The sequence below is a fragment of the Patella vulgata genome, chromosome 7 (genome assembly GCF_932274485.2).
Source record: "Patella vulgata chromosome 7, xgPatVulg1.2, whole genome shotgun sequence".
In the NCBI taxonomy this organism is placed as follows: domain Eukaryota; kingdom Metazoa; phylum Mollusca; class Gastropoda; family Patellidae; genus Patella; species Patella vulgata.
Genome location: NC_065885.2, coordinates 67,350,153 through 67,374,803, shown reverse-complemented (window position 1 = coordinate 67,374,803; position 24,651 = coordinate 67,350,153). Strand labels below are relative to the sequence as shown.

The 24,651-nt window shown below is 35.6% G+C and overlaps 1 protein-coding gene across 4 annotated transcripts in view; it reads right to left on the bottom strand.

Moving 5' to 3' along the window:
* The window catches only part of LOC126827803 (eukaryotic translation initiation factor 4 gamma 3), a 59,505-nt gene continuing 34,854 nt past the window's right edge, over positions 1-24,651 (bottom strand). For all 4 annotated transcript variants that reach the window (XM_050557354.1, XM_050557357.2, XM_050557355.2 and 1 more), the window contains 21 exons: positions 16,831-17,053; positions 16,365-16,498; positions 15,461-15,550; positions 14,678-14,872; positions 13,708-13,845; positions 13,419-13,478; positions 12,543-12,689; positions 11,917-11,996; positions 10,049-10,205; positions 9,618-9,722; positions 9,309-9,474; positions 8,451-8,563; positions 8,074-8,216; positions 6,583-6,753; positions 6,146-6,329; positions 5,733-5,905; positions 5,046-5,250; positions 4,245-4,481; positions 3,646-3,727; positions 2,643-2,786; positions 1-1,299 (listed from right to left, as the gene is read on the bottom strand). In XM_050557354.1, coding sequence (XP_050413311.1) covers positions 1,124-1,299; positions 2,643-2,786; positions 3,646-3,727; positions 4,245-4,481; positions 5,046-5,250; positions 5,733-5,905; positions 6,146-6,329; positions 6,583-6,753; positions 8,074-8,216; positions 8,451-8,563; positions 9,309-9,474; positions 9,618-9,722; positions 10,049-10,205; positions 11,917-11,996; positions 12,543-12,689; positions 13,419-13,478; positions 13,708-13,845; positions 14,678-14,872; positions 15,461-15,550; positions 16,365-16,498; positions 16,831-17,053 — 3,123 coding nt within the window. In that variant the 3' untranslated portion in view covers positions 1-1,123. The remainder of the gene's footprint in view (positions 1,300-2,642; positions 2,787-3,645; positions 3,728-4,244; positions 4,482-5,045; positions 5,251-5,732; positions 5,906-6,145; positions 6,330-6,582; positions 6,754-8,073; positions 8,217-8,450; positions 8,564-9,308; positions 9,475-9,617; positions 9,723-10,048; positions 10,206-11,916; positions 11,997-12,542; positions 12,690-13,418; positions 13,479-13,707; positions 13,846-14,677; positions 14,873-15,460; positions 15,551-16,364; positions 16,499-16,830; positions 17,054-24,651) is intronic.

The following is a 24,651-nucleotide window of genomic DNA, read 5'->3' as shown; positions in this document are numbered from 1 at the left end:
TTGAGTATAATACAATTTAATAATTAACAATTTTTTTTTTTATCTTCACCATTCATTTATTTACAACTTGTCAAATTATTTTTTTTTACGTCATCATATTTAAATATTTCCCCTTTTCATCTTCAGCTTGTCAAGAAGCACAAGAAATCGTATTTGCAACAATCACAGTTTGTTTAGCAAAAAAAAAAAAAACCCATTGGCAATGGCAATGGCAATATTTTTCAATTTATGTATAATATACTCAAGTTCACCATAGTTACCGTGTTTGTCGATAACTCGGTTTATATATATATACACCACAATGTTTAGTTTATTCATGGTTATCCAGTCACAAATTGTCATTTATTTCACCGTGAATTATTAATATGCTCCAATTGAGTCTACCACATAGCATTTATACACGATTGATGTCTGTCATAACGACACTGATTGTTGTCTGTTTATTCTCCGTTAACACATATGATGCATGTATTCGTAATATTAAATCTGTCGAGTTTGCATATAGATTATGCAAGTAAACCAGTCCACAATCTGCGATCACTGTTCATGATCATTTCAATTTGAAAAAATCCAAAAATTCCAAGAAAAGAAAAAGAAAATATATCTGCATACACATTCACATAATATGAAAAACAAAATTTCCAAAAATTCTTGGATCACATTTAGAAGTCATCCATCCCCACAACTGCTATATCTCCATAACGATTAAATTAAATTAGGTCGATTTTATTTTATTTATTTTCGTCACCATGGCATCACATACTTCATTTGTAGCTAATTAATTAACAAAAAAAATCAATTATTCAAATTTCATGTATATATATATATATATATAATTATATATTACTCTCAATAAACAAAAGGTCGCCAGTTCAAGGTCACAAAATAGGTCACTATCTAGGCAATATGTGATAGCAACCTTTGTAACTTGACAAGCTTTAAGCCTATGTACAGCGGAAACTATAAATTAATCACAATTCACAAGCTTACAATGTGAATCGAGCACTCAATATTTGCCGTATAAATTATTTGAAGTTTTGAGTCAGTCACGTGATAATATTGCAACAGACGAGAGATATCCCTGCTAGAAATTCTATAAATAGCTAATCACGGGGAACCGTTCTCAACTTTCGTCTTGTTCGCCTTCCTTTAGCCAGGCAAAGAACTGAACAACTTGTTTCATGGCAACTCCTTTTCCTTCCTGTTCCGCGGGGTCGGTATTATTAGACCATTGATTAAAGGCATCTTCAGATATAATATCCTCATCGTACAAGGTTTCAAAGAATGTTCTCAGCACACCTGAAAGAGAGAGAAATGGAATTTAACATTCACTCGACAGAATTTATTCAATCACCAGGCCCCGAGTTCACGAAGCATTCTCAGACTTAAGAATTTACTCAACTTTCAATCACTGTTTATGATAAGATCTTTGATCCAGAAACACAAAACTTTGCACATAGTTTCTTATTGATGTATTTGATATATTAAAACAACACAAGTTTTATAAAGGGCTATATCTTAGTTAAAATAAGGCAAACAATTTTGAGTAAATTCTTCACTGAAGTCTGAGAATGCTTTGTGAACTCTTGAGCCTGGTTTCTACAGCCATTTTTAAAATATAACAATATAACTATTCTGACTGATCGATCTACTAACCACGATGCACTGACTATTCTGACCGATCGATCTACTAGCCATGTATTGACTATTCTGACCGATCAATCTACTAACCACGATGCACTGATTATTCAGACCGATCGATCTACTAACCACGATGCACTGACCATTCAGACCGATCGATCTACTAACCACGATGCACTGACCATTCTGACTGATCGATCTACTAACCATGATGTATTGACTTTTCTGACTGATTGATCTACTAACCACGACCTATTGAATATTCTGACTCATCAATCTACTAACCACGATGTATTGATAATTCAGAAACGAAATGAAATGGAGTCCAACATCCTGCTTTTCTGCACGACTGGGCTAATGAAGATGGGAATACACCATTAAGTGTGTTGTGAGGGAAATCTTGTGTTACAGCCTACTCATATCAAATTTCAACTGCACGACACTCTCAATAAGTACACAGGACCTTGGCTTATTTTTAACTCGTACAATGTTACAAATGACATTTAAAAGAAGCAAATCAGTACGAGGAATTCTGTCTGTCATCATTAGAAATAAGACTGGGATAACTATAGTTCATCATTTTGCTTATTGTCAATTCGTAAATTGTAAATGGCCAAAAATATTGAAATAACATTATTAAGCCACCAGATAAATGGCAAATAGAATGAAAAGTATATGGGGTTTTATGTCCAATTTTTCTGAAGTGTGTGTTTCCAGTATCAACAAGGGGAATCCATGCTCAGTAATCCCAATGACTCTTTACATTTCTAAGTGGCTAAATATGCAGTGTAAGGGAGAGAATTTTAACATATGAAATCACAAAAAACCTGTTCCAAAATTGATCACTTCCACAAATAGCTAAATATACAAATAACATTGGATAATAAAATATATAAATAACATTGAATAATAAAATATACAAATAACATTGGAATAATAAAATATACAAATAACATTGGAATAATAAAATGGATTTCAATAATAAGTAGATGTTTAATTACCTCCGGGATGTTGAAGTTCGTTAACAAAAGCTTGTAGAGCATATAATGCCTGTATTTCAAATTCTTGTTGACTATCTAAATATTTTACTAATAACGACTGACGTTGTTTAATAACATTTTCATTTACTTTATAATTTGGCCCTTCTGAAAAATAACAGAATTAGAATTATAGAATACTTCTAAATGTAGATTTTGTTCTTATATCGAATTCCAATTATCAAGGGATCTTTTACGCATGAGCCAAGTTATCGGCATTACATAAAGAGTGTAGCCTCGATTGTCATTGCTACCGTTGTTACGATAAATAACAATCGTGATCATACATTTTTACATCAGCCGTAAAACGTATTTAGTGTGTTTAAGTGGTTTACATTTTCACACAACAATTTAACTAGTTGCACATTTACAGGAAATACGTTAACTCAAATATTCAACAAATATTAAACATGACATTTTAAATAGCAAATCAGTACGAGGAATTCTGTCTGTCATCATTAGAAATAAGACAGGGATAACTATAGTTCATCATCTTGCTAATTGTCAAGTTGTAAATCGCAAAAAAACATTGTATAGAATGGAAATGAAATTAGGGAGAGAGAGAAATGGTGTTTAACGTCCACTCCACACAAATTAGGTCATTTTAAGACTAACATATGGTTCGATTTTATTTCAATAATTCGCTTGTGTGTAGGGATCTTTAGCAGTGGGAGGAAACCGGAGGACCCAGAGAAAACCCACGAGGTTGGAGGAAATGAAATTGGTATTTCAGAGGAATACCCAAGAGAGGTTGGCCAGTAGACCCTGTCACAAGTAATTTTGAGATCGAAACCATGCCATTTGACTCAATGACAGACTTTATAATTTACTACGCACGGGTTAACCCATTAGGCCACCCTATTCCCCCCTCCCAATCACCAAAATGAAATCGAGTTTAACGACAACAGTTCACTCGTTCCCGATTTTATAAACAGGGAAAAAATAATCAAAATAGATCAACACTCACCAGATACGGCACTTTTACAGACGGCAGTCATCAACGTACGAATAAACTTGGGATTTTTCGTAGATTCATCTGGGATGTTGGCCTGAAAAGATATTTAAATTATATTCGGAACAATTCATTCACTCAACAGTGGGAGTAAACCGAATCACCCCGAGAAGAGAGAGAGAGAGAGAGAGACAGAGAAAATGAGGTTTAACGTCCACTCGACATAAACTAAGTCATTTCGGGACTAACATATGGTTTAATCTTATTTCAATAATTCGCTTGCGTGTAGGAGTCTTTAGCAGTGGGAGGAAACTGGAGGACCCGGAGAAACCCACGAGGTTGAACATGCGACCCTACTCCTTGTCACGTACAACCGGGCATTCGAAACCACGTCAGTCGACTCAATGACAGACTTTATGATAGAGCGCGCGCACGCTAACCATTCAGCCATCCACCCCCCCACACCCAGAGAAAACCCACAAGGTTGGACTGGCGATCCTACAAGTGAGGAATCGAAAACGAGACACCTCGACGGACCGCAAGACCTAAAACACATGCCTGAGATTATTCGGCCACCCAACCCCAATATCTTGCATCTTGCATCTTTTTCTTACCTCAATCCAATCAAACATATGTTCATTATCAAAATTCACATCACGTAAACGAACTAATAATTGTTCTTGAATAGTTTCAAACGACACTTTATCCACAGGAGTGGAAGGCTGAGAATCGGCCGCAACTGTAAATTCTAACTTTTCATCAGCCAAAAATTCGGTAACATTTTCAGCAGACACAAAATCAGTCCATTCTAATGCAGAACTCTTCCATAAAGACGCAACTTTCTTGTGTCCCTGGAAAATATAAATCAATATTTGTCAATATTCTGTATATAAACGTAAAATAGGGATTGAAAAGTGAATAGACAATTTCAGTCCAATTACTCTACGTGAAGTTATTCAATAATCAAGAATAAGTCTCGATTATCTATTTCATCATTAAATTTTCAAATGGCACCAGTGTTCTAAATCTACTTAAAATCAAGACTATCAGAAGGTCCATCGAGTTGACGATGGGCCTGTCATGTGAATACATGTCTAATAGTAAGTGCAGGAGGACCGCACTACACGTAAAACAAAAATCTACAAGATAAACCTGCGGACAAGACAGAAAATAGAAATTGCACCAAATAAACAAATATCAAATCAAGTGAATTTTAACATCTAGACGAAGGATCTGCAGTAGGCACAATTAGCTATTACATTATGCCTCTTTGCTTCCGTATACAGTTTTGATCTGTAAATCATTGGCATCCATATTTGAATATTCTATCTACTGTCAAGTCGAAGTATGACAGTGGGAATAAATGAGATGTCCGTGAGATAATCCACAACGCAAGGACACTTGACGATACTTACCAATCGTTGACTAGCGTCATGCAGAACAGCCGCCACAACCACTCCAGACTTGCCACTGGCTTGTAAAGGTTCACACGCTTGTTTCAGGAAATTTAATGGTACACTTCCATCTTGGATCATAGGACCGATCAATTCCCCTAAATACTGCCAAATCTTTGGAATATCAATCTCCATATCTTCTGCTATTTGTAACGTTTGATTCAATCTAAAATAAAGTAATTCTATGTTAATCATCAGAAATACTTTGTCGTGGTTCAAATTTATTTCAATAATTTGCTTGTACATAGAGGTCTTTAGCAGTGGGAGGAAACTGGAGGACCCAGAGAAAACCCGCCACTTGACTCAATGGCTGAAATGAAATGGGGTTTAAGGCCCAACGGGGCTAATGACGACTAGCATATGCTATACTGTAATTTTGTCTGCATAGAGGCGCTATGGCCTGTCTTATTTTGTCCGTCAATCGATGTGCAATTGTTCAAAGAGCAAGCATGGCAAATTTAATGTCAATCGGATTCAAATTGGCCGAACTTGTTTAAAAAAGAGATGCTCCCAGAAAAACAAGATTACAAAGTGTTGGAATCATTGCTTAGTTCAGAGCTCAAGGAAGAAACTTTCTAAAAGACTTGATGCCTTGAGTCACCATCAGGGTTCTTTGTTACCAATATTCCACGCTGAATTTGTACTTACCCTTTAAGGTAGGAATCAACTGAGATTATTTTTTTGCTAACTAATTCATGATGAAGATGTCCGGTCTGTTGACGTGCTTTAGACGATCTTTCTAACACATGATTAATAGAGAATTCTATAAATAAATGGACAGTTGCTGGATTGCTGATCTCGGAAACACACATTAAAGCTTCCTGTAAAACAATAACCAAACTCTATAAATCACATTCACTCATCAACAAATATATATTAGTTAATCTACAGGTAATATACCAAGGACAACCCAAAACATTAGTAAAATACCCCGGACGACCCAAACATTAGTTAATCCACAGGTAATATACCCAAACATTGTATAATCCCCAAAAGGTAAATTATTAATTATACATAAAGATTGCCTTGTTTCCATGGTAACCAAGCTCCAGTATATTTACCTTGAGATCATTAATATGAAGATATTCATCAATAATAGTTTTTGTTTTCTTTTCCATTTCATCTTCTGATAAAATACCAGGAACCGGAGCAGCTTCTGGTTTATCCATTCTGGGTTCTCGGGATCGGCTACTTTCTCTACTGGCAGGATTAGAAGATGAGGGCGTCGTCCTTCCAGTTAGATTCCTTTAAACCAAGAATTTTGTATCTAAAGATGCATTATGTAAAAGATAAATCTGCCTGTTGGCTTCAAATGTTTTATTATTTTGATATTTATTAACATGGCTCGTCTATAATCAACTCTCTAGAGCATCAGATGGCCGTCATTTAAACAGATCAAATAAACGGTCGAAATTTAACCACCAGGTTAGCAAACTAAAGTCTTACTCACTGAGCCACAGTGGCTGTTTGCATATATAACATGTTCCACGATATTTACCTGACATTAGCTATAGCTCTGTCTCTTTCTCCCTCCATTGAAGATCGTGGTGTTAAACGACCTCGACCAAATCCTCCACCCTGTCCACGATTTCTGCTATCGCTACGAGCAGGACTGATTCCACGACCAAAGGGTCTACCACCTTCCTCTTCAGTACGTAATCCAGTAAACCTACAGATAGATAAACATAGTTTTAAAGGAAATATTATCAAGTACCCACTTGCTAGGAATACACGAAATGGGGTTTAACGTCCTACTGTTCTGCACTCACTGGGCTAATAAAGATGGGCTAACGCGATACAGTGTGCTATGGAGAATTTTGCCCATACAGCTCTTATTTCTAATTCTGTCATGGGTTCGTTTTTGTGCATGTCAACATGTATACAGGACTTTGATTTTTTTGTACCATCTGAACAACTGGATGCTGTATTTGCCAGGCCGTACATCCGGCACCACTGTCAAGGGATCTTTTACATGCATACCAACATGCACTGTAACCCAGGTATCATTTAATCTTGTGTATCTAGCACTAATTTCTTTCACATTCGTTTAATATCCAATCTTTGTTTAAAAATTCGCAAAAACTGTTTAAAATCACCATAAATCGTTTAATTGTTACTTCTGTCCAGTTTAAAGCTGACTATTCAATTTTGATAATGAGTGTCCAATTTACAAGTGTTTAATTTCTCAATCACTTAAAAAATAAGCAACCCAATTGACTAATGATGTATAATGATTAATTTTTGAACAGTGGTCAGGAAATTAAATACTTGTAAATTGAACACTCATTATCAAAATTAATCAGTCAGCTTTAAACTGGACACATTAAAAAATTAGATGATTTTTGGTGATTTTAAACAGGTTTTTGCAAATTTTTAAACAAAGATTTGATATTAAACGAATGTGAAAGAAATAAGTGCTAGATATACAGGATTAAATGATACCGGGGTTACAGTGATGTAACCTCTATTAGCGGCTGCATGGTTAATTAAGTCATGATAAACGATCATTGTAGACCATACTCCTTAACCTCTACTAGTGGCTGTGTGATTAATTATAGCATGATCAACTACCACCAGTATCTGATTAAATATATATGTTACAGTGTATAGAACACTGACTCCTTTATCTCTATTAGTGGCTGTGTGATTAATTAAGTCATCATCAACTACCACCAGCATCTTATTGTCTAAATATGTTAGACCCCTTTACCTCTACAGGTAGCTATATGGTTAATTAGGATACTCCAGCATACTCTTGTCGATCAATGTAATTCTATGTTAGAGGAAACTATTGTCAAGAAATGTAAATATATGCTAGAGTATATATCTTTATAACGTCGAACACCAACTCCTTAACCGCTACATGTAGCTGTATGGTTAATCAAGATATATACTTGTTGCAAACATAAACATTATTTATTTCCACTGAATGGTTGTTTAGATCATCAAGCTAACCAGAAATGGAAATCAAAACGAATTCTATAATTACCTATTAGCAGGAGCATTAGCCGGTGATTCGCCTTCTTGAGACGACGATTTTGTATGTCCACCACCACTACTTCCACGACCCCAAACACCAAATCGAGATGAACCTCCTCCAGGTCCCAACTGGATGTTCTCATCTACTGTAGTCTGGAATATAAGGATTTTGTTTTAAGTTAGAGCATACTTTTTTTGTGTGTGAATAATTAGATAATTTTTATCAAGTCAGGCAATATCAGTAACGAGGAATTCAACTGTCATCATTAAATATAAGACAGGGATAACTTTAGTCATCATTTTGCCCCTTTGTTCGGAACCATTTTTTTTTTTTTTTTTTATATATCAACAGACGAAATCTACATTAAATTGACTTAAAATTATTACCTTGGTAATTTTCATTTTTGACAGATCTATGTTACGGAGAGGTTTAGAAGCGACAGTATTCCAGCCATCATCATTACGTTGATTATTCTGTTGTGGTCCTCCTCTATTTGGGGCTGCAAATAACCAAATTATATATCAAAAGTTCTTTATTCTGACTTATTTAAACTATTATTTTGACATTTACAGGTCTTTATTTTGGCTTTAAATGTTATATTCACATGAAAATAAAAAGGTGAATAATACAAATTTATACTTAGGATGATAAGCACGCACACCATTTCATTTCTATTATTAATCTTAGTACAGTTTAATTTAGACCAAATTAAGGTAAAATTAGACCAATGCATACAGTCCAATTTATTACTGCTAGAATATAACAGGAGAGCCACTGTGGCTAAGTGAGTAAGACGCTGGCTCGCTAACCTGGAGGTCGCGGGTTCGCTTGGTTTCCCCTTGTCGTTCAGAGATCTTGTGTACACATTGGTGTGCAAGTAAGAAATTCCTTGGCAGTTGGAATTCGATATAAGAGTAGGCCATAGTGCCACTGTCCAGGCAAAATTTCCCTCATAGCACACTGTATGGCATATATACCCTTCATTAGCCCAGTCGAATCAGAACAGTAGGACGTTAAACCCTGTTACATTTCATTTAATTACTTTCAGTAGGCCTACCACTGATTGCAACATCAATATGTATTCTATTGGCAGACCAAGTAACTCTGAACCCTTGAACCATCAGATTTTACCGTTATTTCATTAGCTGACAAAAGGGATTTATTTATTTTGAAAAGAAATATGTATGTTCGCCCTTGGTGTTCTATATTAACCAGCCATGTAATAAAAAAATACATTAACTTACGTCCTCCACCACGAGATCGTCCACCATCACGGCTCTGTTTATTTGAACTTTGAGGTGGATTCTGGGATAGCATATAAGTTCTCTGTGCGTTTTCTTTAGCAGCTTCTTTATGGATCTGATCGATAGTTTTAGGATTATTATCTTCTCTTCTTGGCACCCAGTTACACTACAATATAAATATATTATTCATCAATGAACATCAAATAATTCAATATATAAACATTGTGTTCAAGCAAGTTATATCCAGATATAGGGAACAATAAAACAATGAATCACTGATCAGAAATAGCTGAACAACGAAAAACTCACCAATCGTAAATCTATAACATCCTGTAACATAAATCGTACTCTTGACGATGTTTTCTTCTCTCCAACGATTTTCTGCATTTTCTGAAAGTACTGATCTACTCGAATCTGAAAGATAAAAGAATTTCTTAGCAAATCGTGATGACAAAAATAAACATGTCGCTTACAGTTGATATCAAGCAAAATCAAAAATAGTAAAGAGTATGTCAGCTCGATCAGGTGATGATTATCCAGCCCCAGATGTCAATGGAAAGTAACCACTCCTATTTACTGGGTTGCCTGCTGGAGGTCCGAGAATAGTAACCCCTTCTTTCCCGGTTAACCTTTCTGTCTGCATGATGGCTGAAGTAAATATCTCCCCCTTCCTGCATGAAATTCAAATATGGTTAGGATCAATTTTATTACTCAACAACATCAAGTGTAGTATGTCTTACCTTAGCCTTTTCTATATCCAATTCTTTTCCTATTGTGGTTAATAATCTACATAAACATTCTAAATTCTCTTCATCTCTCGACCGTAATAATTTAAATACACAATCATGCATAATGTTCTCTGTTAACATTTTTAATTTAAATAATTCTCCTATAAATCTGTAAAAAGACAATACACTAACTGATGGAATCAATCTGACAATATTATTTATTAAAAAAAAGAAATGAAATGGGGTTTAATGTCCTATTCTGCTCCGACTAGGCTAATGAAGACAGGCATACTTCATGTAGTGTGCAAAGAGGGACAATATGACCAGGCAGTGGCACTACAGCCTACTTTTGTATTGAATTACAACTAAGGGATCTTTTACAAGCACGCCAATGTGTACACAGGACCTTGGTTCTTTGTCCGATCTGAACGACTCTGACAAGGGGAAATCACTCTGAAAATACCGATGAACTTTCTCTACCGACCACGGGAGCGAACCTGCGACCTCCAGGCTAGCGCGCCACTGTAGCTCCGATCGTCAATGGAGAGAGAGAGAAATGGAGTTTAACGTCCACTCGACACAGACAAGGTCATTTCGGGAATAACATACGTTTTTTGTTGGGTTTTTTAAAATTTTATTTCAATAATTCGCTTGCGCGTAGGTGTCTTCAGCAGTGGGAGGAAACCGGAGGACCCAGAGAAAACCCACGAGGTTGGATAGGCAACCCCAATCCTTGTCACGTACAACCGGGAATTCAAAATCACCCCAGTTGACTCAATGACACTCTGTATGATACATCGCGCGCGTGCTAACCATTCGGCCATCCAACACCCCCATCGTCAATGGAACCAAGGATGAGCACTGACCATCAAACCAGCTTGAAAAAAGTCTGGATATCTCTCAGGCTGACCTTAAAAATATCTTTGTTTCGCCTAACGCGACCGACTAACTAAAACCACCCCCGACTTAAATTATTTTATTGCACTTTTCCACGATCTTTTTATTTTATTTTGTGTGTCAACCTGAAATATATCACGAGAGTTATTTCCCTTTACTATGGCTATGGTTTGATTCATTATTGAAACTGGTTGATCAAGACGAAAGCGTCATAGGTGTCGCTTCTCAACAAAATGGTTGCAGACGAATACACGTCCATTCCCACGAAATGATTCTGCTTCTATGTCTGTGGTGCATAGTTTTAAACATGACGATATTTTCAATATCCGTTTTCGAGAAAAATGAAGGCACAACCCGCAGTATCGTTAAAAACGTGTTGAAAGAGTTTCACACTTCAAGTTCGTGGCAAATCGTGTGCGAGTCGGGCATCACGAAAAATTCCCGATGACATTCACTCATTGATTTTTTTGCCAATTGAATAAAGAAGACGAATGTTTCCACCCGGAAAATTATTAAGCTGTCAAATTAGCTCTTAAGTTTAATAAAAAAAACTTTCAGTTCGTTACTTTTTACGTCAGACCCCAAATACATTAAACAAAATTAATGAATCTGTAGTATACAGCTAATAAGTTTTCTGTATTGATTTCTCTAACTTTAAAAAAAAAATCTGAAAAAAAAACCGACCTACCGACCCTTCTCCTCGATTGTGGGTCGGGTTTGGTGAAACAAAGATATTTTTAAGGTCAGCCTCATGACATGGAATCAAGCTGGCAATATCAGTAACGAGGAATTCAACTGTCATCATTTAATATAAGACAGGGATAACTTTAGTCATCATTTTGCCTGAATTCCATCCATAAAAAGATTCCATTTTAAAAAGTGAAATCTTTTGGTCATGTTTTTTATTTTAAAATTGACTTTTTTTTGTTTGTAATGATGATACGTCTAGTAATTACAACAAATGAAATAGTTAAACTTTTTACCTGATATTTCCTATAGATCTTCTCCTGGCTGTCGTTGCAGCAATCTCCATTTCTTCTTGTAATTGTTTCTTCACATCTTCCTGGAAATCCGAAATAAACCATGGTAAATTCACATGAATCAGGTTCTTAATGACAATATAAAGGGAAACAGTCGAAGAATCTAACAAGAGTGGTGGTAGTGGTGGGATAGGTCTAATAGTCTAGAGTGTCGCGCTTCGATATTACCATCGGTTTAAGAGAGAGAGAAATGGAGTTTAACGTCCACTCGACACAAACTAGGTCATTTCAGGACTAACATATGGTTTAATTTTATTCAATAATTCGCTTGCGCGTAGGGATCTTTAGCAGTGGGAGGAAACCGGAGGACCCAGAGAAAACCCACGAGGTTGGATAGGCAACCCCACTCCTTGTCACGTACAACCGTATGATACATCACGCGCATGCTAACCATTCGGCCATCCATCCCCCCACCATCGGTTTAAACAGTGATTATCTAGTCATTTGGATGGGACAAAAAACCTTGGGTTAAAAATCAACCATCAGTAGCTAGAATTCTATCAAGAGTAGGCGAAAAAATTCTCTCATAGCACATTATCATATAAATTGAATTTCACAAGTGAACTCACTGATGTCGCTTCATCTATTTTCTTCTGTCGAGCTTCTAAATCTATTTCCACATCTTTATCTTTCTCAAATTCTCTCTGACATTTAGTTAATAAAATAACCCGGAAATTTACTTTCTCACCAGGTTTGCTATCAGACGGAACTTTCAACTGTAAATAAATCATTTTAATTAGATTAAAGTAGCTAAGTCTAACTCAATATCATCCAAAGTCTTACACGTTGAAAATATGAATTATTTGTCAATTCAAATCAACATTGATGTTGTGATCTTACCAGGAAAAGGCAGGCTTCTGATATCCAATATTTAAGACAAAATAAACATTTGACCATTGGTACACGCGTGTACCATAGTGCGTTTTAGCGTCATTTGCAACAAGTGACCAGAAAGAACGGGGCTAGACATATTCAACTGGAGAGCCTGCTCAATAGACTGGAATAACCAGACGCTAGAAATTGCTATAGGGTTGAGGCACATGCTGTATTTCGCTGAAATAATCCTTAAAATAATGAAAATACAAGTTTTAACTGCTGAATAATTCTAATTTCTTAAAACATCAACATGTCGTAACATTTAATTCTTCAATGAATATCAAATCAGTACGAGGAATTCTGTCTGTCATCATTAGAAATAAGACAGGGATAACTATAGTTCATCATCTTGCTAATTGTCAGCTCTAGCGCAGAATTTTTAAAATAATATTTCTATTTCTGGCTATCTCACAACCTTTCAGAAAAAAAACTTGAATGGATTTGAACTAGTTCATCCTTTTAACCTTGTAACGAATTAAACATCAAAATGTTTTTCAGATTTTCATCGAAAGAACCCCGATGAGGATGAGATATTTATTAGAGGAGAAAGTTTGTTTTGATGTACGTACCTGCATAAGATATCTACACATATTAGCATAGGCTACACTAAATGCTGGTTCACTCACAGCCTATAAAATATAGATAAAACAAAATTACTTACACAACTAAATGTTAGCAAAAGATACGACTCAGATCTTAAAAGCTGAATGGAATCAAGCTGGCAATATCAGTAACGAGGAATTCAACTGTCATCATTAAATATAAGACAGGGATAACTTTAGTCATCATTTTGCCGTAATTCCATTGGAATTATAAATTATTTTTGTCAGCGCCATAAATTTCGAGGAAAATTCTCACCTTTTCAAATATTAAATCTGTGACACCTTTTAATCTTGTTTCTGTGTCGATATTTAAATCCTGAACTTGTTTTAATAAAGTCTGGAATTTCTGAGGAGTTAATTTATTCAAAATACTTTTAACACGTTTGTAGATTTCCTGTAAGATTAGACAAACTTATGTTATGACAAGATTATGGATTCTATTTGAGCTGTGTCGACATGACCCAATAAATAAAACTAAGTCATTATGGCAATATCAGTAACGAGGAATTCATCTGTCATCATTAAATATAAGACAGGGATAACTTCAGTCATCATTTTTGCCTGTTAGGGATTCATATCATTTATAAAATAGATTTACCGAATGTTTCACGAAGATTAATGTTTACATAAGGCTGGCACAGGGCGTGGAAAGGTTAAAGAATTGGATTCAATGTCATCTTTTTGATTTGCAACTGCCAAGGAATCTTTAAAGTGCTTGCCAATGTGTACACGGGTGAACTTTCGTTTTTCGTGCCATTAGAATCACTAACTGAAATGGGATATAATGTCCTACTGTTCTGCTCCCACTGGGCTAATGAAGACAGGCATATGCCATACAGTGTGTTATGAGAGAATTTTTGCCTAGACAGCGTCACTACGGCCTACTCTTATATCGAATTCCAACTACCAAGGGATCTTTTACATGCACTCCAATGTGTACACAGGGCCTCGGTTTTTCGTCTCATCCAAACAATAATACGTTGTCCCTTGCCAGGCCCACTGTCCTGCACCACTGACAAGGGGGGAATCACGCCAGAAAATCCTGATGAACTTTCTTGGCTGAAGCAGTGATCGAACACGTGACCTCTAGGTTAGCGAGCCAACGCCTCACCTACTGTGCCACTGTTCCCCCCCCCCCCCCCGCATGCCCGAGAACTGGGTCTGAAAAATCCCTGAATGATATGCTTTGCAGACAGGTAAATCTCATTAAAATATAAAAAGTTTACCTGTGTTCTGGCTTCAGTTTCATCAAGCTCCTCACTTTTAGCTGTTTCCACCTTTCTACCGGGTTCCCAAGCATTTTCAGCTTTATGTAGTTTAATATCTTGTGATATAGACACAGCTTTTATAATTTTCTTGGGTCCATCATTTCGAGGTCCTTGTTGACTGTTCCTTTTCTTGATCATTTGACTAGAGCCGGACTGAAAATACAATTTGTGTGAAATTGATAAAAAGCTTGTTCTAGAGTTGGACTGAATTTGTGTGACTTTTTAAAAAAGAATGTTGATAAACATGCTGCCAACTGTGTGCATGGGACCTATTATATTTTTTATTTTTCTATCGGAATGACAAGACACTTTTGCTTGCCAGGCCATATATCCTGCACAAGTTAAGATGGTAACTTTCATGACCACACAACGTGATCAAATTTGGGATCTACTGGGTCCGATTGTGAGACCAATATAACAGACCAGTCATAGACCAATCTAAGTGACAGGCTTGCCGTAGGCCAATTTGACAGCCTTGTCATAGGCCTTGACTAAGTGACAGGACTACCGAAGGCCAAACTGACCAAGGGACATGCTTGCTGTAGGCTAAGTGACTGGCTTGCCGTAAGCCAATGTAAGTGACAGGCCTGCCATAGGCTAACTTGATGCTGTTTTGTTTCAATTTTTATATGTACCACATCCAAGGTATTCTGGGTGGTATAGGTGTACTGAACATTAGACTGAGCATGGAATAATTTTTATATCAATTTTAGAAGCAAAAGCATGCTGAAAGATACTTACCCTTCCAGACATTGTTTGGAAGAAATCTGGAGTAAAATCTGGTACAGTATTACCCATGTCATTCCTTTTTGAAGAAGATACAATAGCAGGCTGAAATGGAAAGAGTATTATTATTATATATTATTACAAAGTGAAATAAGTTTGAGTTTAGGTCTAGAAATATGATTTTTAAATAGATTTATTAGTATTACCCATGTCTATTCTGGAAGTATTATTGACTGGATTGTGTTACTGGTTTTATTTTTTTTAAATAGAAATTTCATTACCATCGTGATTTACAAAAGATTCACGTTTAATTCAATACTTTCATTTGACTTAAATCAGGAAGTCTAACTCCTTTAATGCAGAATTCAAATCAGGAAGCCTAGCTCCTTTAGTGTTGAATTCAAATTAGGAAGCATTGGTCCTTTAATGTGGAATTCAAATCAGGAAGCCTTGGTCCTTTAATGTGGAATTCAAATCAGGAAGTTTATTAGCTCCTTTAATTTGGAATTCAAATCCTGTACTCCCATATCCTTACAGTAACCCAAAAGTATTCAACAAATATCACAAACAACATTTTAAATAGCAAATCAGTACGAGGAATTCTGTCTGTCATCATTAAAAATAAGACAGGGATAACTATAGTTCATCATCTTGCTAATTAATTGTAAATCTTTTTTTGGACATCCCTCACAACCCTTTAGAAACAGACTGCAAAGGATTTGATCTGATATAAAAAAAAAAAAAAAATAAAAAAATACAGAAATTTTTACTTTTAAAGGAGAGGGGAAGTACTTCACTCCAAACCTTACTCCTTCTATAATTGCCACTGCCAATGTGGGCGTATAGATAAAGGGAGTCAACCTACACTCTTAAAAAAAAAAAAAACCCAACAAAAAAATTTGAAACCTGAAATACTGACCTTATCTAGAATGATGTCGGGTAAATTTGGTAAGCCTTGTGGTTTCGAGACAGAGTTGTTACTAAATTGTAATTGTAGCAAGAAATCTCTGTCGTAGATCATCTTACCCTCTTGATTCAGAGGACTCCACTGGTCTGTCAAAAGAAAAACAAAATGCAATGAAATGGGGTTTATCGTCCTACTGTTCTGCTCTGACGAGTCATGTACCATATCGTTTTGGGCGCAAAACCAATGAACAAAGAAAAAGATATCCTAAATTACAATATGGCAGTAAATAGTAATGGCCGATTCACAAATAAAATAAACAAATATGACGAATTGCCAAATTAGACGTAAACGATTGTCGTTCAGTTTGGACTGTTTGCATACATAGAGCCATATGCCCTTTAAGCTTGTTTCGGAAGAATGTCACCCGCGCTTGAATACCAGTTTCTGGACCCAAAATATATACATTTAAAAAACTGACCCGCTTTATAGTTGTACTGTAGCTGCATTTTGGGTTTTTTAGGTTCAGAATTCAAGGCTTCCGTCGTCATCTCGTTATTCTTGGCATTCTCCTTACACACGTCAACATCTTCAATCTTTATTTCAACTTGGGGAATTTTTTCATCCTTGTTATCTGGGGTAACAGGGACAGGTTTTGGAATGGGATCCGAGGTAACTGGTTCTCTTACTGGTTTTACAGGTTCCTGCAAAGACAGAAATATTTTAATTATAAAAAAACACTCTTCAGATTTAAATATATTTTTCACAAAATTTTGGATTCATGTTGAAAGAAATGAAATGGTGTTTAATGAGCTAATGAAGACAGGCATACGTCATTGCCCAGGTGACGAATCAGCCTAATCTAATATCAAATTCCAACTGCCAAGGGTTCTTTTACGTGCACGCCAATATGTACACGGGAACTTGGCTTTTCTTCTTATCTGAACGTTGTTCATTTCCAGGCCCTCTGTCCTGCAGCACTACTCGCAGAGGAACCATGCCGGAAGGAATGTTGAAAGAGGCAAGGCACAAACCCAACGACAAACTGCAAGAAACTTGTTTGTACCATTATGTTAATCCCTTTAAAGCCCTGATTCTAATTTGTCTTTTTCTGACAATCTTATTTTCCGCATAATAAATGATTATTTAACATTTAATAAAGAACACAAAATCAAAATATCAACTTCAATCTGATATACAGATCTATATTTCGTTTCGTTTTTTTTTTATACTTTCGATGGCCTACACTACATAAGATATGACAAGTTATAGCGATAGGTCACGTCAGGGGTCAAAAGACCGACTTATGACCCTTTTGACGTCAGACATTTGATTAATCAGCATTGTTGTTACTAGTGGATTACCCACAGTTCTATGAAAAACACGCCTAAAGCTCGCCGTAACAGACCGTTTTCATTGGCTTATCCCCGACACCATTCAGAACACGAGTTAAATAACAACTTTTCCCGATCCAAGTGTAGTAAAGACAAGTAAAACGAAATTTTGAACTATAAAAACGAAACGAAATAGGATCTGTGTTTTAATCAGATTTTATCAACTCTAGATAATCTCCAGGCATCCCGATTAAAAAGATACCCATGAAAATAATTGGGAGAGAGAGAGAGGTCAACTTCCACTCAACACATCCCAGGTCATTTCGGGACTAACACATGGTTCAATTTTTATTTCAATAATAGTTTGCGCATTGGTTGTCTTTGGCAGTGGGGGAAAACCAGACGACCCAAAGAAAACTCAGATTGATTTCATTGATGATTAAATTAAAAAATGGACAATTGGGACAATGTTTATCGTACCGACTTTTAGTAATGATGATCTAGGCTAGGATTAAAATTCAAAAGCTAATATCTGTGTTCAGAGTGGAGCAATTTGACTGAAATTTTCATCATATTCTATTTACATTACTTTTTTTTTTTTTTTTTTATAACTAATATAGCGAGCATAGTCTCTTTAAGTTATATCTGTTCCAACTCAAGAAGTAGATATGTTGACGTTCTGCCAATTGTATCAACTCACTGCCAAATTATCTACTTTACAACTCTCCTGTACTCGCTTCTACTTGATATATCGTAATAATATTAATCTTAAAATAATCCTGATCGATAAAAACAGATTAACTCACACTTATAGTTTGTTCAACCTTGTTGTCTATTTTAAATTAATGTAAATATAAGCCAATGAAATGAAATTGGGATGGGTTTAGCCTTCTATTCATCTGCAACAAATGGACACCATCATGGACCTTTTAATCGTTGTACGGAAACCCGGCTAGAAAAATCTAACTTTCTGTATCTCCTGTGAGCCATACTCATGAAGCCACCCGATCAAGGAGAGGTCAAGGTCAAGAGCACTTTACTTTCTCCGTCATGATTCTCAACAGAATTGAACAATTTGCCAACCCTGTTTTGAAACTAACCATGAAATACAGAAACAACTGTTAAAATAACACAACGATCTTTAACATGCTGGCAAAGGTATTTACACGGGACATTTGATTTTTGTCCCATCCAAAAGACTAGACATTTTTAATTATTTGTTTAATACCTATTAAATATACTAACTCAATTAACATGGAATCCATGATGAAACTTACACTACAACTCAGGAATCATTTAGTTGTGTTATTTTAGCAGTACTTTCTGTATTTCATGGTTAGTTTCAAACCAGGGTTGGCAAATTGTTCAATTCTGTTGAGAATCATATAAAACTATTGGATTTCTACAGTTGGGTAGTTTAAAATGGTCTGTTTGGATTAGATCCAATATCAGTGTATTTTAAAATCATTTCCACTCAACATATCATTTAGCAAGAAATAAACCACCAACAACAAAAACTACTCACTTGATGAAAACAGACATTTCATCTTTCAACCATTCCTTGGTCTAACTTCCAAATAATATATTCAAGGTGCCAAGTAAGTTAGAGTAATCTAGGTAGATAATAATAGTAGCACTGTCTAGATCACTGGCTAGATCACATGTTAACATTAAACATAACTACCATCACAAGAGAGAGATGGGGTTTAACTCCACTTGACACAAACTTGGTCATTTCGGGACTAACATATGATTTTTTTTGTTCAATAATTCGCTTGTGCGTAGGGGTCTTTAGCAGTGGGAGGAAACCAGAGGACCTGGAGAAAACCCATGAGGTTGAAAAGGCGACCAGTTGACTCAATGACAGATCTAATGATGCAAATGAAATGAAATGAAATGGAGTTTAACGTCCTTCTAATGATGCAGCACCTAAATGCTAACCATTCAGCACCTTCACAATAACATAATAATATTCAACAATTGACTAAAAAAGTGAAATGGGGTTTAACATCCAACTGTTCAGCTCCGAACTGGGCGAATGAAGACGGTCATAATTATACCATACAGAGTGCCATGAGGTAAATTTTGCCTGAACATCGGCGATGGACTACTCTTATATTTTAAAATTCCGACTCCCTTATTTTTAAATATTGTACAACATGGTCATTAAAAGTATGAATAATGTCAGTATATTTTTTGTTTATAATAATTAGAATGGTATAATAAAAGTAGGTATGAAGCAAGGCAGTCAGTATTTTATGTTTTGATATAATAAACACACATGGTTTGTAACTTGATCTGACCATTTTACATTCTGCATGATAGAAAGGAGAAGAACATAATGACCTAGTTCTAGGAACATTCCACAGATGTGATATATACATTAGTATAGGGTAGACTGTATACACCATACGGATTCAGACTACTAATTCTATTCCCATTGACTTCAATTTTAAATCATTGACATTTTTGGGAAGACTCAGGACAGTAGTTCCCTTCCCATTGACTTCAATGTTAAATTCATAACATTTTTTGGGAGGACTGACTTATTCTATTCCCATTGACTTCAATATAAAATCATTGACATTTTTGGGGGGTTGGGGGGGGGTGGGGCTGGGGGGAGGTCTCAGACAGTAGTTCCCTTCCCATTGACTTCAATGTTAAATTCATAACATTTTTTGGGAGGATTGACTTATTCTATTCCCATTGACTTCAATATAAAATCCATGACATTATTTGGGGGGGGGGGGGGGGGGGGGGGGGAGGTCTCAGACAGTAATTCCATTCCCATTGACCTCAACATTAAATCCATATTTCTTGACCTGTAAGATTTTCAACCTTTCGATGATTTTAATCTTTATAACCACAGAGTCCAATAAGGCATAATCATCTGATAAAAATATTGAAAGGGATTGACCATTGTGAATTGTTGCTGGGCCTGGTCAATAGAATGAGGCTGACCTTAAAAATATCTTTGTTTCGCCTAACGCGACCAACTAACCCGCACGAGTGTTAAAAACGTGTTGAGTGAGTTTCAAATGTGAGTTTGTCGCAATTTGTGTGCGAGTCATGCATCAAGAAAAATCCCGATGTCATTGATTTGTTTGCCAATAACAGAAGACGAATGTTTGCACCCGGAAAATTATCAAGCTGTCAAATTAGCTCTTAAAAAAAAAAAATCTGAAAAAAAAAACCCCGACCTACCGACCCTTCTCCTCAATTGTGGGTCGGGTTTGGTGAAACAAAGATATTTTTAAGGTCAGCCTGATTAATATTATCTTCATTATTATATACATGGACGTCATTTTAGTACGCGATCACCCCAATACATGTCTGTTTACTTTCTTACCCTTCCGCCATAAAATCATGAATATTCAACAAAACCCCTGGCACAAAATCATGAATATTCAACAGAACCTATACATGAAATGGGATTTAACATCCTACTGTTCACTTTCAACTGTGCTAATGAAGACGGGCATACGCCATATTGCTACGAGGGTAATTTTGCCTGGACAGTGGCACTACAGCCTACTCTTATACTGAATTCTAAATGTCATGGGATCACTGTGTGCACAGATCTGTTTTTTGGTACCATCCAAACAACTAAACACTGTCCCTTGCCAGCTATCTGACCAATACCATCAAAAGAATATTTCTTGAAGTGTGTCATAATATCAATTATTGTGATAATAGTTTAATATCTTCCGTTAATCTGTCACCCTGTGGCTAAATACACATAAAATCAATTGGTGTAATAATTGTTTAATATATCTTCCGTTAATCTGTCGACCCCCGTGGCTATATACACATAATACCCCTCCTAATCCTACATAATATACTGAGATCAGATCCTCAGGGAGGGCCGTCAGTTAAAACTTCTCCATTCAACCAAACAATATTCTCACATTTTCAAGTGATCATTCCCCACATTTTTTGATGAAGTTTTCCAAGGGGAAACATAGATGACTTGTTTATTATTTTTTTTTTGATGATAGTGTTGATGAATTTTGCCATGGGGAAAACCTAAATGATTTGTATATTTTTTGACAGTTTCGATGAAATTGGCCAAGAAAACCCAAATGATTTATATATTTTTTTGAAAGTTTCGATGAAATCGTCTAAAAGAAAACACAAATGATTTACATATTTTTTTAACAGTTTTGATGAAATCGTCTAAGGGAAAAGCCAAATGATTAGTATAGTCAAATCAGATGTTGATTTCACTATGTGAAAATCCATTTCATTCACCTCCGACCAACCTACATGTAATAAATTAATCCTTTATCTTTACACAATTCAAAGGAGTTGTAAATCTTTTCAAGTTGCCCAACATTCATCAACTTCACTTGACAATGTATTGAAAATCAAAAAATAAAAATTTATGACATGTGTCCAGATGTTGAAGTTTATCCCTAAGGCTTATAAAGTTTGTGTGAATGTAATCTGTTCTACTGATGTACAAATCTATTAATTAAATTAATATCTGTTATCATAGTTACCTAGCTTTCACTAGAAAGTAAATTGATAGCTACCTTTACAACATGTGATTTCAAAAATTTACCATTGATAATTGTCAATACAATTACATTAAACGAAATGGGGTTTAAAAATAAGAGATAGAGAAATAGGGGTTTAACATCTATATTAGGGTGTGCACAACTCAGAACACCAGAAATATCAAAAGGTTCGACAGGCAACCCTGCACCTTATCACATAAAACTTATCTAAACATGCATTCATTTGATACACCAACCGCCCCAATAAAATAAGAAAATTAATAATTAAACAGTGATTTATTTGAGAAATGAAATGCTGGGCATAAAACTGTATTGGAGCAACTAACAAAATGCATCAGGATTTTCAGGTGTAGTTCCCTTATGTCCCTGAAGGCCTGGCAAGGGACAATGTACAGTCAGTCAAATGGTAGGACAAACGGCGGTCCCGTGTACACATGGGCGTGCACATACATGTAGTAGAACCTATGGTAGTCGGAATTCAATATAAGAGCAGGCCATAGCACACTGTATGGTGTAGAACAGTAGGTCGTTAAACCCTAGTTCGTTTCTTCCTTAAAGGGACGATATTTAAATTCGGTCACCCTTTTACTTCATTCATGTATCGGGGTATAAAATTTACAATTGATTTTTATTTTCTTACCGTATCTACATTTTCATTAAATAAAAATTCAATTTGTACGTAACAGCTGTGAAACGTCTATTGAATTCAAAATAATAGACTGGAAAATCGTGAGTAAAATTATGAATAGATTTTTAAAATCAATTACTACATGTGGTGATTATCGTATTTTATTTACGTAGGAACCAGTAATTCAACAAGTTAATGTCTGGTACATGCATGAAGGAACCGGTAATACAACAAGTTGATGTCTGGTACATGTAGGAGGGTCTGGTAATTCAACAAGAACATGGAATGAAATGGGGTCCAAATCCTTAATAAAGATCGAGAAAAATGGGGTTTAACGTCCACACAAAACAAACTAGATCATTTTGGGACGAACATATGGTTCAATTTTACATGTATTTCAATAATTTACTTGCACATAGGGGTTTTGAGCAGTGGAAGAGAACAATAGAACCTGGAGATAACACACGAGGCTGGACAGATGACATGATACGTAATCCAACCTGTCCTTTATTCGGGGAATATTAACCAATATTTGGGTTGATTTCTCCCAGAAACAATAAAAACCTGGTAGAAACGGGCAATAACTGGGTAAATATTAGACAAAACTCTGGATACTTTTAACAAGTACAGTATCTCTTTTAAATCCACTTTATAGTTTTCGATATATGCTTATCATCCTCAACTCCCAGTTGACAATTTCTGATTGTTAGTCTGTGTTATAACCCACAAATAAAGTAAATAGGGCTTAACGTGCTTGAACCGGCTGGGCTAATTACGACGTGTGTACCCCACAAGAACTCCGGGAAATGTTGGTAAGTAGGGATAGTACAAAATCAACAGAAAATCACAATATTTTAAATTGACAGTTCCCATTTTTTTTTTTTTTAAATAAGGCAAAATTGTAAATGAAAAAATATCAGATATCAGACCTGAATCATACAACATGCTTTCTATTCAACAGAAATAGATCATGCCTCAGGCAGTCGACGAAAATAATCAGACAAGTCACGAAATTTGTCTCTCGATTCATCAATGAATTTTTAAATCAAAATATATTACAGTGTAATTGAGGAATTTCATTTTAATATATTCCAAAACAGTCGGTTTTTCAAGTGTTTTGGTCACCTTAGATTTAGAAATTTTTTATGGAGGGGTGAGGCTACCAGAAAATTGCTTTCTGAAATTCTAAAGCTAGTGAATTGAAGATGGCACAAGTAGTTAGGAAATGTAATAAACAAGGGAAAACATTAAAAATAGAGAAAAAAGAGTTATTCCTAGGGCAACACATTTGTTTTTGGAAAAAGTATGAAAAATGTAGGTGCATCATGTCTCTGGTACTAATAAAGATAAATGTCTCCTTTTTCGGACTGCCTATTCTTTAATAACCCCAAAACCAGACAGAGGTTTTACTCTATAATTTTTATAGTTTCTTGGGAAATGGTGTATAAAACATTTGCCTTACCACAATAGTTTGTCTTTGGAGAAATATTTTGATAACTTTTGAAATATTAATAATTCAAATCGCTTTCTGTCTGATTCTGTGGTAGACAGAAGTTTATATATCATGCAAATTTGACGAAGATATCTTAATTAGTTACAGAGATATAGTGTACCTACGTTTATCATAATTTTTTCCCCAAAAAATGAGTTACCCTGGCAACAACTTTTTTCCCCTTGTTTATTACATTTCCTAACTACTTGTACTATTTTCAATTCAATAGCTTTAACATTTCAGAATAAATTTTTTCGGATAGCCCCCCCCCCCCCCAACCTTAAAGTATAATAATTCTTAACTTTATCCAAATTTTAATTTGTTTTTA